This window comes from Battus philenor, unplaced genomic scaffold (assembly GCF_028537555.1).
Source record: "Battus philenor isolate CCGP_79_NKW_IND1 unplaced genomic scaffold, ilBatPhil1.0.hap1 SCAF_24, whole genome shotgun sequence".
NCBI classification, from domain to species: domain Eukaryota; kingdom Metazoa; phylum Arthropoda; class Insecta; order Lepidoptera; family Papilionidae; genus Battus; species Battus philenor.
The window spans coordinates 9006585-9020741 of NW_027181687.1; the positions used below are offsets into that span (position 1 = coordinate 9006585).

The 14157-nt window shown below is 34.8% G+C and overlaps 1 protein-coding gene across 1 annotated transcript in view; it reads right to left on the reverse strand.

Moving 5' to 3' along the window:
• Nucleotides 1–14157, reverse strand: part of LOC137924616 (histone-lysine N-methyltransferase, H3 lysine-79 specific-like) — a 45075-nt gene that overhangs the window by 6648 nt on the left and 24270 nt on the right. The window contains exons 3-5 of the mRNA XM_068768032.1: nt 2356–2529; nt 1178–1380; nt 53–137 (exon numbers count right to left, since the gene is read on the reverse strand). Of these exons, the coding sequence (XP_068624133.1) occupies nt 53–137; nt 1178–1380; nt 2356–2529 (462 nt within the window). The remainder of the gene's footprint in view (nt 1–52; nt 138–1177; nt 1381–2355; nt 2530–14157) is intronic.

Here is a 14157-nt window from a genome sequence, read left to right on the forward strand (position 1 = left end):
AAAAAACAAAATTCTCGTTGAAATCTAACTATATCACCTTGGATTTACTTACCGTACACATTCCGTAGTCTTCGGTTTGCACCGCTACGGACAGCGGTCGCGCGATGTTGTCCACTTGTACCCCGGTGTCCACCTTTCTGCAATCAATTTAACTTTGAATTAAAAGTAAGTTGTAGTGACAGTAGATATGTCCACTGGAGCCTTAAGGTTCTGGTATGAAGACCACTGCGCGCATAGAGTATGGCTTTCACAAAGTAGACAGATGACCTTGTTATTGTAAGGCTGGCACCAGTGGGAAGGCCACATAACACGCAGAAAAGATGGCATTTGGGATCTTAACTATTGTCTATTGTCTCATGTGAAGTTTTTGTTAGCTTTGCGGCTTTTACAGCTTCATCGGAAACGAGTTCACGGAACGGAGGGGTCCATGAACTATATGGGATCTTAACTGTCCACTCATAAGATTTATTAAGGTTGTTAGAAGACGGTAGGTGCCGGCCACTTCTATACAGGTGCTATTCGAAATCCATGCGAGAGGCCTATGTCCAGCAGTGGGCGTCCTATGCAATGAAATAATAATGAAGTTACACTTTGGTAGTGTATACATACGAAAATTTTCCTAATACCATCTCACTAGATCTATTACATCATCATCATTGCATTTTCTCCCGTACTTAAAAGATTTACAGTTTCTTAAAGACAAAGAGATATAATACGTTATACTCCCTGGACATTGCGAAATTATCAAATCACAAATATTGAGTTTTGAATAAAAAAACTGTCTAACAACACGATTTCGCTACCCGTCTTAAGACATCTTTATTGGTGGGTTTAGTTAGAAATTTTTGGAAGATTTATTAAGATATATCGCCGGACAACTTTATATCTTAAACAAGAGATCGATATCAATACCGCCCTTAGGTAGCGAGGGGGGAGTATCTCCCACTGCATTCCATCTGTTCGCCGTCAAGGTTCACGTTTGCATAATAATCAATACTTTGTGCATTAATTATAAAGGATTGCCGCTGCTCACAAGCAAGTTTCCAGAGGATTGGGCATCGTCCTCTGAGTACTATAATATCACACTACGACCGGACTGATAAGCGTGGCGATTATCTTAGAGACCTATGCTTTGGGTTTAAATGACTCGATAATAACTGCTTTATTTTATACTCACGTAATATAAGTATTATTGCTTCCACTAGAGATGTCGTGGCCATAGTTCAAGCTCGCCCTGCGTCTTATCGGACTAGAATTATCTATTTCCTGCTGTCTCCTGTCCCTTTCTCTTTCTTCCTCTTCTCTCGCCCTGTCCTTCTCCTCGCGTTCGCGACGCTCTTTTTCTGCTTTTTCTTTAGCCTCTTGTTTCAGTTTTGCTTGCTGTAAATGAAAAAACATAAATATATTACATATTTGTTCTACCGACACACTGTTGCTATTCTAAATAGTTAATTAGTAAAGCATATTTCGGAGTGACCACGTTATTCATTGATATATTATATTAATTGACTGATGCTTCTATTAAACCTTAATTTTAATTTACAGTGGTCGAATATTGGTTGACTTGATGACCATTACTTCATTGACCAATAATTAACTTTGTAAATCATGTTAAAACAATAAGCGTCAGTAAATCGTGTTTTCTCACTTAACAACCACAGCGAGTAGTAATTATATTAAGTGCCTGCAATTGTATTATTTAACTAAAGACTGCTTACGTTTCAAACAACACAGAGTTACATTGACGTACAGAATAGGAAATACATTTCAATAAAGGGCTTATTTTTGAAGAATTTTAAAGTATCAGATATGATATTTTTGTTAAGTCACATGGTAGGTTCTATTGAAAAATAGTAAAAGCAACACCTTTCCCATACTAATAACTGAGTAAATTTAATCACCAGTGAGATATTAAGGCTGTCAAACATTAGCTGTTAATCATAACCAAACAAGGCGAGTTAGGTATATATTTGGTATGTATTCAAGTTGCTTAAAGTAACCTTTGTCTATCAAGACAGGTAATACAGAAATCTGCGCAAAACGAAAAGACTCTTCGATTCAGCCCATGGATACCCATTACAATGCATTGGGCTCCCCCAAAGATATCTATCAATATATAACATAACTGCCACGCTTGGCAGGCGGGTTGGCGATCGCAGAGTGGTATTATGGTACGCAGGGGAAGCTCCTGCAGATCTTCTGGAAACTTTATAGTTAGCTCTGGCAATCCTTTATAATTAACATAGAAAGTGCAAATTATAATAACATTGTATTCCTGGAATCGAAACCGCGACCTACGCTAAACAAACCATCAGGTACTAGGAGGCTATTAACTCTATAAACAAGGTCACGTACCTGATCCAGATACTCTCGATATTGTTGCTGACGCAGCTTCCGCAGAGTGTTTCTTCTCCGCTCATATTCACCGAGGCCGAGCAACACATCCCCTGACGTCCTCTCTCCTCGGATCAGCGGGTTATTTGGCGAATATTCACCAGCTTTCAACATCACTGGTAGACCTGTACAGCGCTGAAATGTTCATACAAAAGATATAAGGATAGATTCGAATGCAATGTAAGAGTATATTGGTTCAATACGAAATTGTAAACAAAAATGCATAGTTCATCTACGCTTCGGGGGTGGTAGTCTAAAGATTAGATAGCGGTCTCATCAGGTTGTCCTCTTGAACTCCAGTGTCTACCTTTCTGTAAAATCTGTTTTAGTCTAAATTAAGGGCAAAAGTTGAAATGACCTTAAGGTTTTGGAATGGAGAACACGGACCGGAAAGCGCAGGACACCCACTCACAAAGTTAAGACCTTTGACATTGTTAAGGTTGTTAGAAGACGCTGGAACTAGTCCGCTTTCAACCGTTTCTATTGGAAATACGAGGTCTATTTCCAGATCGACGCCTTTTTTTTTTGACTGAAACGATGAAGATAATTGGTAACCAGTATCCGATTCGTGATAAACCGCAAGCAGAAAGAAATGACACAAGATTTATTTTTGAAATTAGGAACACAAAACAAATGCCGGGGTTTTTCCATTATTGTTTTCTATATGTAGTAGTATCTACTTACATGATATTAAATAAAGAACACCTAATAGCGTAATAATTTCAAATTGTGAATCCATTACGAACGATTAGTTGAACGTTTCACGTTCTACATGAGAAATGTGACGCGTTGGCACTGAAAGTAATTGCGGATAATTTATTGCAACACGAGACGACTCTTACAATTTTAAGCAATTTATAATGTAACTACAAAGTTGGTAAACACTATTGCACCTTGAAACATATCTTGATGATTAACATACAGAGTGATTTATTTTAAATAAGTTAATATGTAGCTCATTTGTCAGCAAAATGTTCTAGAGCATTAACACCTATTCCTAATCTCCTGAATAATGTGATCAGTCTGAATTTTTTTCAATTGGAATGCGTTAGTTAGATAGTAAAGTATAGCTAATTTAAATATGTAGTAATCCGATTTTGAAAATATGATTACTATAAATATTATCATTATGTTATTTATTATTTCCGTAATGATTGATTTGATAGGTTATTTTGAAAATGAACTGTACATTCACCATTACCTTAATTCAATGGATTCAAACGCGAAAGTACACGAAGAAAGAAAAACTACAATGAAACCCTGGAAAAGTTACGCCGAAGGAATTAAAGAAAAGGGCGTTGTTTTGACTTATACGGACCTAAGAGAAGGTGCAAAGGAAAGAGAAAGGTAAAGAAGTCGTCGTTGTTTCAGCCCATAGACCTCGAGGCGTAGGCCTCTCAAAGACATCTAAGGGAGATATACTATAATCGCCACGCTTGGCAGGCGGGTTGGCAATCGCAGTGTGGTATTATGCTACACAAAGAACGCTGCTACCCACCCTCTCTCGCTCGTTTTAAAGGTACAAGATGGTATCTCTATTTTAAAGTCACTATCTACAACGTTTTGAAATCGATACGTGATTGTATTTCTAGGAGCATTCCCAAAAAAAAAAAAAATCGTAAACCCGCAGTCTAGGCACATACCATAAAATGATAGATATCTCCCACTACGTTGCAAATAAAACAGTTCGGGAAGCACCATTATTTAACGCATTATTAGTTAAAGCACTATTAAGTGATGTTAAGTTAGCATAAATGAACCGTGTCTTAACTACAAGCAATACCGGAACCAGAAGACTGCGTCATGTCTAAAAGCGTCAGTCAACCGAAAAAAAATATGTACAAATGCGGAACATATCAAAGTACGGTGCTCTTAGGTACCATAACGTTGTATGTGTGTAAATTATGATACACATCAACGCGTCTGCTAGCAATTAGACGTAAACGCATTGTATGTACAGACAACGTAATTGTTCGTCAATGTCAGTGATGTACAAAGATAACAGAATACGAATTTGACACACTGCTTTCTACTAGACAAAAAAAAACCTCATAACAACAATATGTTCTGCTCGGTATGTTATTGCAAAAATAAAGCCACGGAAGCTAATGTCTGAGGAATATAAATTCAATAAATAATAAAAGTAAGACCGGTAAGCGACATGTATCTGTATTTTTCTTGGTGGCCGTTCTATGCTACGCTTGTCTTTACTCTTAGAACAAAATAATTTAAAATGAATTAAACAAATGCTTATTAATATAAAAACGTCAAAGATTAATAAAAATAAAAAAAATGATTAAATTTTCTAATGTGATTTTTTTCGATCAATGTGCTTTTGGGAAAACGCACTACTTTTTCATGCATTCATGTACTCTTTCGGTACGACACTTAAAAAGAAATCCCAAGCCTATATTTATAGGCAGAAAATGGCGGTCAATGTAGGCAGTCTTATCGAATCCGGCGATTTCTTTCAAAAAACCATTGGATACACTTGGATCATAAAGAAAACAATAACGTGCGAAATCAAATGATAGAAGGCATTCTAAATTGATGTATACACATATAACAGATTACTTATGGCACAAAATAATTTTTCTCTTTCTACTTCTTTTTCGCCAATATGATCGTCACAAAGACTGGTCTTGCGTTGCCGACATCCAGCACTTACCTTGAGTGAAGCTCCTTTAATAAAATACCACTTGGGCTATTTCTTATCATATATTATTAACTTAACATATATTATTATCTTTGGTTATACTGAAACTTAACTATGTCTCTTCGGCCTATCTAGTGACGAGTCTTCGGCCTCAAAGGCCAGCGATGTGCCTACTTCGAGCAATTCATCGAGCTTCGTGATCTTGATTCTTCTGCGGTTTTGCTTAGCTTTGCAGCCATTGCTCTCTGGTTGACTTAGTGCCTTTTTTAAAGCTCACTGTAACGACTTTATTCTTCAGGCATTGCGGTATTTTACAATTTTAATAATGTAAAAAAATAAATGGTACCTTACATTATAATACATATATTTTAAAAAATAACTACATACTTTGAAAATAATATATAACGTAAAATATATACATATGTCCACTGATAATTAGAATTATTCTTCTCCACTAGTCAGTGGAGCATATAAAAAAAACTGTTGCTTTTACTGATTCCGGTTTTATTGGGTCCGGTTGCCTTTACTGATCTGATCTGAGTTCATAGAAGGGAAAGGTCTGTAATGAACTTGAGTAATAAATAGTGAAGCTTTTCTAGCCTATTGAAAACTGAAGGATTTAGCCTTTCTTACCCACAAAGGAAGTCATTCCACAAGCTTGCAGCCAGAACAAATAATATTTATCAAGGACTTTTGTTGATTTATTGAGTGATTCACTTATGGTAAGCGTACTAAGCTTTTCGATTGAACGTTTTGACCCGCACAGCCCGAGTATGAAACGACCAGGCGGCTTTTTTATTTTTCGAGTATAACCCCAATCTTCAGGGTCAAATTAAATAGGTACCTACTAGTCTGCGTGTAACTTAAACCATATAGTCGCTTTCCTTCAAACGAATTAGCGGTGAAACGCGGACATGTAAGTGTTAAAAACAAAACGGTACTCAGCAAGTGGAAACGGTTCTTAAGATAAGAAGCCCAAGAAAGAAATAATAACAATCTATATAATAGAGATAATATCCGATTATTCGAACGAAAACGTTTTGGAAGCCAATTTAAAAGGTACTTTTACAATGTAAATATAAAATAAAAATTATTGTACTGAAAGAAGTGGGTAGCATGGTGAAAGCAATTTTTTTATTGTCGTCAAAAGCATATTGAATATTCAAATGAGCATTAAAAAGCGAACAGGCAACCAATGTTCATGCATATTTTTTTCCGCACAGGTTCAATGACCTCAAAACGTACTCGTGCAAATAGCAGTCGCTTACATCGTGACCACGTGACAGTCAATGGTCACGCGAACGTAAAGCTTCATTAACTAATCTCCATTTTAGTTTTAATGCTTCGGTTATTAGCAGAGACCGCAGCCAACGTATGTAAATTGGAAGAATACTGAATAATATGCCTTTCAAGACCACCCCCACAAACGCACGCTCAAATCTAATTGTCGTGTCGCAGTAACATAAAAAATAATAAATAAATCTTATTTCATTCACAGAGTCATTTCCTTTAACAATACAATTCAATAATACATCAAAAACTAAGGTGAATTTGTTTATAAAATGTAAATGTTTAATTTATTAAAGTAATAGACCGATTAAACGCACTTTTGTAAACGATTTTTCCAGTCGTCAAAACAGTCGCAAGTCTTTTTTCATTATAGCTTTAACACCTTCGGTTATTATCTCCAGAATTGTGAAAATGGCGTCCCCGCATTGGTCTTTTTAGTTTGCTGAATAGTCAGAAGTCGTACAGAGTCCCATATATGGTGGTTGCGTAATATCACTTGTTTTGATTCTTTTTTCAAATTATGATTTTAGCAAAGGAAACTTAACGCGTTTAACAAAATTGAAACATGACAAAAAAACGTGTAGCTCGGAGATAATTCACTTGGAAAATGTTATAAACAGTCGTACAAACCTCGGAAAAAAAAACCACCTGCCTTCCTTATGCATGGGAGTTTTAAAAGACAATTTCATCTTACTTTTTGATCACATTCGTACATTGGAAGTGGATCGTAAAAGAGATACTGACCAGTTTGAATAAGATAATGATTATGGCGTTTCAGGTGTGGAACGTAAAATGGCTTCAGCTGCTCTCCTTCGATGGATTGACAAGGTCTTGAAGCACAGCCATAGTTCATAGGAATAGTGTAAACAACATAATATAAACCTAGAGACGGAGGTCCGTTTTCAGTGCAGTAAACTACAAGGTTGATTTAATCGGATATAAATCCCTCGTAATATCGATATCTTTCTTATAAGAGAGGGTGTTTTGTAGAATATCTGAAAATTCCTACTTATATTACGTAAAAACATTGTAGAGTAATTGTAGGTTGGAAATAAACTGGCGTTAATATTAAAGGTTGCGTAGATGTCCATTCATACGATGGACATATCACCTTGTTAAGGTCGCCCGGTAAACGAAATTTGTAATTAGGGGCCGCCTATGTCTAGAAATGGACGTCATAAGACTAAAATTGTGATCAGAAATGAAATATGTGTCGACGTATTTGTAATAAACACGAAACTAACGTATGAAACGTTATGGTATTTTTATTCGATAGGAAAGGCGTATATTAAATTCATATACTGTTTTCTTACCTGTTAAAAGCTATCTAGAAATTTTCATTTGGCATGATTCTGGCAATAGATGTAAGATTAAAGGCAAACAGTTAAAAATTTTCTTGGCAGAAAATATTTTGGCAGAGTCCATCCGCAGTCTTAGCGACTGCGTAACGTGTTCTCGAAATATTGATTACGGTGCACGGGTCTCACGACTGCAGATGCATGGTGCAGTGTGACCAAATTAATAATTTATAGCATGTAAAACTTACGTTAAATTTCTTAAAATGAGAATAATCATATAACACTGTATTAACTATTTTTAAACAGGGCGGTTGCCTCTAAAGCCTATCTAAAGTTCTTATGCCCCCCTATGTAGTATATATTTTTTTATATCAAAGCGAAATTGTTAAACTCGTGTCAAGTCTCGATCTTTCAATTGCCTTCCTTAACAACCAAATCACTCCCCTCCCCCCCCCCTGTGGGGCGTGGGCCACTCGTTGGTAAACACTGTCCTATAGATAAACTAAAGCATATATATGTAAGCATTTCGGGAAAATATATGACAATACTTTCATCAAGATTGTCACCAATGGAAAAATTAAAATCAAATAGGCTGTTCAGGTATTTTCTAAATGTTAAATGAACATAAAACGTCAGTATTTTCAGTCCTGCAGGAAACTACAGTAGGCTCTGAAGGCAATTCTGCTGAAAAGAGCCGGGTTGAAGCTCAACAGTTGCTCTTTACAAATATAGTTTCGCAATGAGTCCACAACAACAACATTTAATTCCACACGTTAACATCAGTACAGGGTTCTATGATAGAATAATATGCTCTTTTCAATAATATGATTTTAATTCGTGTAGTAGTGGCATATCTGAAATTGTTTGTGGAACTTTATGGTACATGAGAAAAGGGGTATTTAAAGCAGTCCAGTCAGATAACCTTTGGATGGAGATGAGAGACATAATGGAGTGGGCTGTTTAGGGTGTATGTATGTACATACAAGTACAAGCATTATTATACACACATACATATATACAAATTACTTAAGTATATTTATATAAATAGACATATAAAAAAGTATCACATAAATACGAATAAATAAGAAATGCTAAAAAATAATCTATTTTAGAGGCCAAAAAAGCGCTCTTTTACCATTATTTTTAAAATATTAGAAGTAACGTTTATTTTTTTAATATTATATTACTATCTTCACATTTCTCTAAATCATTGTGTTGGCGATTATTACTAACCTTTAAACGATATAGTTTTCTGAATATTATTTTTATATTAAATATACATTTAAATACAGTGCATTATCAGCAATGGTGGCCTAGACGTAACGATCGACTTTCTATGTGAATCAAATTGAACATCGAATTATTAAATATAACCAATATTCGTTCTCTAAGTTCATGTAATCTCGTCGAGGTGAAAGTGTGATATACAGGATGATTGGTTGTAGATATAAAAGGTTAAGTGGTGAATGAATATATATTTGATTTTTTTTTATTAGAACACCTTAATCAAAAAGGAGTGGTTTCAGAAAAAAAATATTATATTAACATATATATATATATATTAGTTAAGCGGTAGCCGTTAGCACATAAACGTAAGGGTTTTTTTTTCCTTTGTGATTATTTTATTCTCGTTTATAATTTTATTTTGTTGTTCTAGTCTTATGATATTTATTTGTTTCATCTACCTTCATAAATCTATCTATCTCTCTCTCTCTCTCTGCACTGCCCATATGGTTAAGTAGTAGAAAATGCCTTCGGTATTAAGTACGCCGTCAAGCATACATTGTATAAAAAGTGTTTAAAAACAAACAAAAAAAATTACTATTAGTATATATTAAAATTAATTATTGTTTACTATCTGTCCCAACAAGAATGATCACTTTATACAACATGTGGTGCTGTGATAGCCCAGCGGTAGAGGACAGAGGCTTGCGATCGTAGGTCGCGGGTTCGATTCCGGGGATACAATCTTATATAATTCTCCTTATGCATTAATTATATAGGATTTTCACTGCTCACAGAGAAGTTTCCAGAAGATGGGCAGCAGCGTTCTTTACGTGCCATAACACCACACGATAATCGCCAACCATTCTGCCAAGCTTGACGATTATTATATACCATCTTATAGCTATCTTCGTGGAATGCTGAAACGACGATGACTTTATACAGGATGACTAGAAATATGTGTACAAACTTATTGTCAAGCTCTATACATTTACCCCTTTCGAGCTTTTACACCCATAAGTAATCATCCTGTATGTAACAAATGTATACATTTCATATTTCTGTACACGTTAATTTTCTTCTAATCAGATCGTGAGATACTGTTTTCATATGTAAAGTACAACTGATTGTATCTTAGTTTGAGTCACGATATCTTAGTCATGTATATTAATTTCACATGTGTTTCTTATTTCGTATTATTAGATTAAACACGGCTAAGAAACCATTGCATTATTTATCTATACAAACTAACAAAAATTGGAGTGTATGTAATATGAAAATATCCGCTTTTACTTCATTCATATTAATATATCCGGTACATTTAATAAAATAACATTTTTAAATTTTTGTCTGTCTATCTGTCTGTTTATTCCGGCTTATCTCTGAAATGGCAAGACTGATATTGAAGGGACTTATACTGGCAGGTAACTGGTGTAATAAGGAGTAATTAAGGCCACTTTTATTTTAGATTTTTTTTATTATTTTATAATATAATGACATCCACAAAAATAAGTGCGAGCCGCGCAAAGCGTGCGGGGTGCAGCTAGCAATAAATATAATAATAATATTTATTGCGAACAATAGAAGCAAAAGTCATACGTACGTAATATTTATGAAAATACAAGTACAAATAGAAAGTAAAGAGCTAAATTACTAATTAAATAACTAAACTAGACCAAGTGTATGAACTTGTCATAATTAAAATATATTAGGGGGATCGGAAAGTAATGTCGTTTCTGCGCATGTCGATATTTAATTGTCATTTGGTAGCTCATTACATACTTGGAAGACGTTGTATACTAAGATGGCAAAAGATTACTGATAACGAAGGTAAATATATTATTGATCAGAAACAAAAGCTTGTTAAAAATGTAATCGTGTTATTTTAACTTAAGAAAGCGACAATACGTACTCTTAATATAAGAAAGTAATTTTAGTTACCATTTAACTCTCAAGAACGGCTAAACCAATTTGTTTTTAAATTTGTCTTCGTTTCGATTAGGTAAATAGCGAATAACTAAAACGTCAGTGAAAACAGCTTATTAAGGCGAAATAAACATAAAATATATATCTAATATATAAAATTTTCGTGTCACAGTGTTCGAACTTGAACTCCTCTGAAACGGCTTGACTGATTTTTACCAAATTTAATATGCGTAATCAGTAGGTCTGAGAATCGGCTACTATCTATTTTCTATACCCCTAAGTAATAAAGGTTGTTCACACTTAAAAAAAAAAATTATTTTTTTAACGAAATTTTTTGTTTTTATTTTTTTATGATACAACATACAAGAATACATACAACCATAAATTTTCACCCCTCTACGATCAACCCTTATTTTTTATTTGTAAATTAAAATATCAATTTTTTTTGCAAAACAACGTTTGCGGAATCAGCTAGTTTGTATATAAATTTTTATGCAAGTATAGTTTTAGCAGCGACATTTGAATAAATATCTAATGACGTTTTGTAAATTTTGACAGACTTCGAGTGGTTTTTCCATTAAGCATCAATCAAATCAAGTTACTTAATTAATGTAACACGACCGTGCGTACTTAACATCACGTGCCTATAGAAGACGCGGTGCTCCGCAGTTTTAGGCTGAATAGGTCCGCTTGCACATAAAAAAACAGAATATAACACCCACACATCCATACACACGTACATAAACACGGATACCTCTGACGGGAACAACTAAGTAATGTTTGTGTGTCTATTTATAATTAGTATAGTTTTTTTGTTTTAGTGAATCTACGTTCAAAATAATATGACTGTAATTATTGTGTGCAATATTTATATTATTTTTATTTATTATAAAACATCAGTCTAATAGTTAATTTGTTATTTTTCCAACAATAACTTTCGGCTCTGTGCAACGAAAGCGTGTACTTCTAAAATTACGGAAGAAAAAATCTTTATGTACACATACAATACTTTATGTACAATATTAAATATTTTTTAAGTGATTTGATACAAATTAACTGTTTCTATTTCGTTGCAGAAATTAGAAGTCGTTAATTCCGATATAAGCAGATAACGAGGTTCGGCCAACTTGGATATCTCGAATCCGTCCTAACTAAATAATTTCCAAATCTCCTTTCTTGCATCGGACAACAAGACGCGCGTGAATCACAACATTCGTGTCCGGTTGAAATTCCTCCCAATCGCAATAACCGTTTTGCTAAAACTTTTATAGTGCGAACAGCCAAGGAGTGGAATAACCTATCGGAATCATTGATTCCAGCCGAAAATAACGTAGGAGTCTTCAAGACAAGAGAGTATAGGTTTCTTGAAGACAATCATGTAACATCGTAGACTTCGTAATCGCTTATCATTAGACGAGACAGGTAAAATGCTCCACCAAAAATACTTAACAATAGTTTGTACCAACAAGCCAGTAAAATAATAGAAAGACCTATCTCTAGTTGCACAAAATGCCTTAGCTTAAATACTGCAGAGGTTCAGGGTAAGCGCCTAGAAAATTTTACTACCTTAAACCCAATGAAGATACAGTGCCGACAGGAAAACAGCATTTGTCAATGAAAAAAAGGCGACATTCTATTATAAAATAATACTTCTGTTCAAAAGAAATACTCCATGCAAACTTCTATTTTCGAAGATCAATATTTAGTCATCGTTGAATAAATGAATCAAACAATATTAGATGATGTCAGTTAGTATTTTTAGTCCCTTTTTATATGTAGACCTCTAACTTACTCAATGCATCCCTGTCTTGCCTTGGTCAACCAGCATCTTCTACAATTTTCAAAAAATCATCTCTCCACCTGTTATAAGGTCAGCCAACTTTTCTTTTGCCAATTGGACATTTCCTTTTTTATGTCTACAAAAGTCGACCCGTTTACTTAAATTCGGTAATTGTTTTAAAGTTTCTAACACAGAATAAAAAATCAATGTGTGACGTTTAAACGGCCAGCTTTTTTAAAATCGAAGAAGAAAATCTATTTACATTCGAAGCTAAAAGAAAAAAAATTACACATTTTCTTAATATTTTTTATACATACGCCAACAACTCAACTCACTAACTTTTCTAGAATTGGTAGATCCCTCTATTTATTAATTTACCGGAATACTTTGATGCAAATTTTTTTTAAAATAAATAAACAAAATCGATAATAATCACAAGCTTGATTATGTGATTATTATCCGTGATGGATATATATAAACAAAATAACTTACACGTCAAAAGCAGTCCATTAATCGGACACCATTTATTTCCAAACAAATATAAACTTTCGATTATATTTTGAAATAAGAACATCCACAACGGGCGTCTATTTGAACGCGTGGTATTAAAGTACTGACTGAAGTCAGCGCACCACACCCTTGAATTTCTACAGGGTGTGTATAGAATTGGATCTCGGAATTTTTTTTTTGGTATATATACCGCATGTTTGTATGTATGTGTGGTCGTTTAAAGATAAAGGAGGCTTCAATAAAATATTATTGAAGGCCACATGTATTTTTTCTTTATAAATAATTGTCTTAACGCAGCTCGAATCGTATCGATATCGCACTAGCCATCAATTTAATAGTAGGAACTCCAATGACTTTGACGCCGTACTGTGCACTTGCCTGTTCGTGGTCTCCACACCAGAACCCTAAGGTTGTAAGTTACCTTGTCCACTGCCAATTCGCTAAGCTATTTCAGTTACTCTCATTCGTCTTCTACTCATTTCGGATATCTCTTAGAGAAATACTTGCCACTCCATCCGCAAATGGAACCAAAACAAGTCGAGTGACTAGCACTTCAAGTGTTTAGTGTGTGAGTCACAACTTCACCAGGTTTGAAATGGCAGAGAAGTAAGCACGAAGGTTATCTCAGGAACCTGGGAACTTCCTATCGTTCCATTATTTACTACAAGGAATTTCTGTTAAGCTCTTTGCATACTTACACAGACTACCCACGGAGTAATTGGGCGCAAAGACCAAAGAGAGAAAACTATGGTTTGGACTGTGATACTAAATGAAGAGTGCCAGTTCAAAAACTAAACCTGGATTTGAAGGCTATTCATTATTTCAACCATAAAATGTCTACCACTGTACATAGGCCTCCATCGTAGTGTGGAAGTCTCCACCAGAAGTGTAGGCCGCTATCGTAGATTTCCAATAGAACCGGAAGTGGCCTGCATCGACTATTATTCATTATCATCATCATTATGTGGGCCATCATAACAAGGCATAGGTCTCCCCCAAAGGTCGACACAATGAACGCTCTTCACTGCCCACATTCAGCGACTTATTGACCTTGACTATGTCGTCAGCTCACACAACGA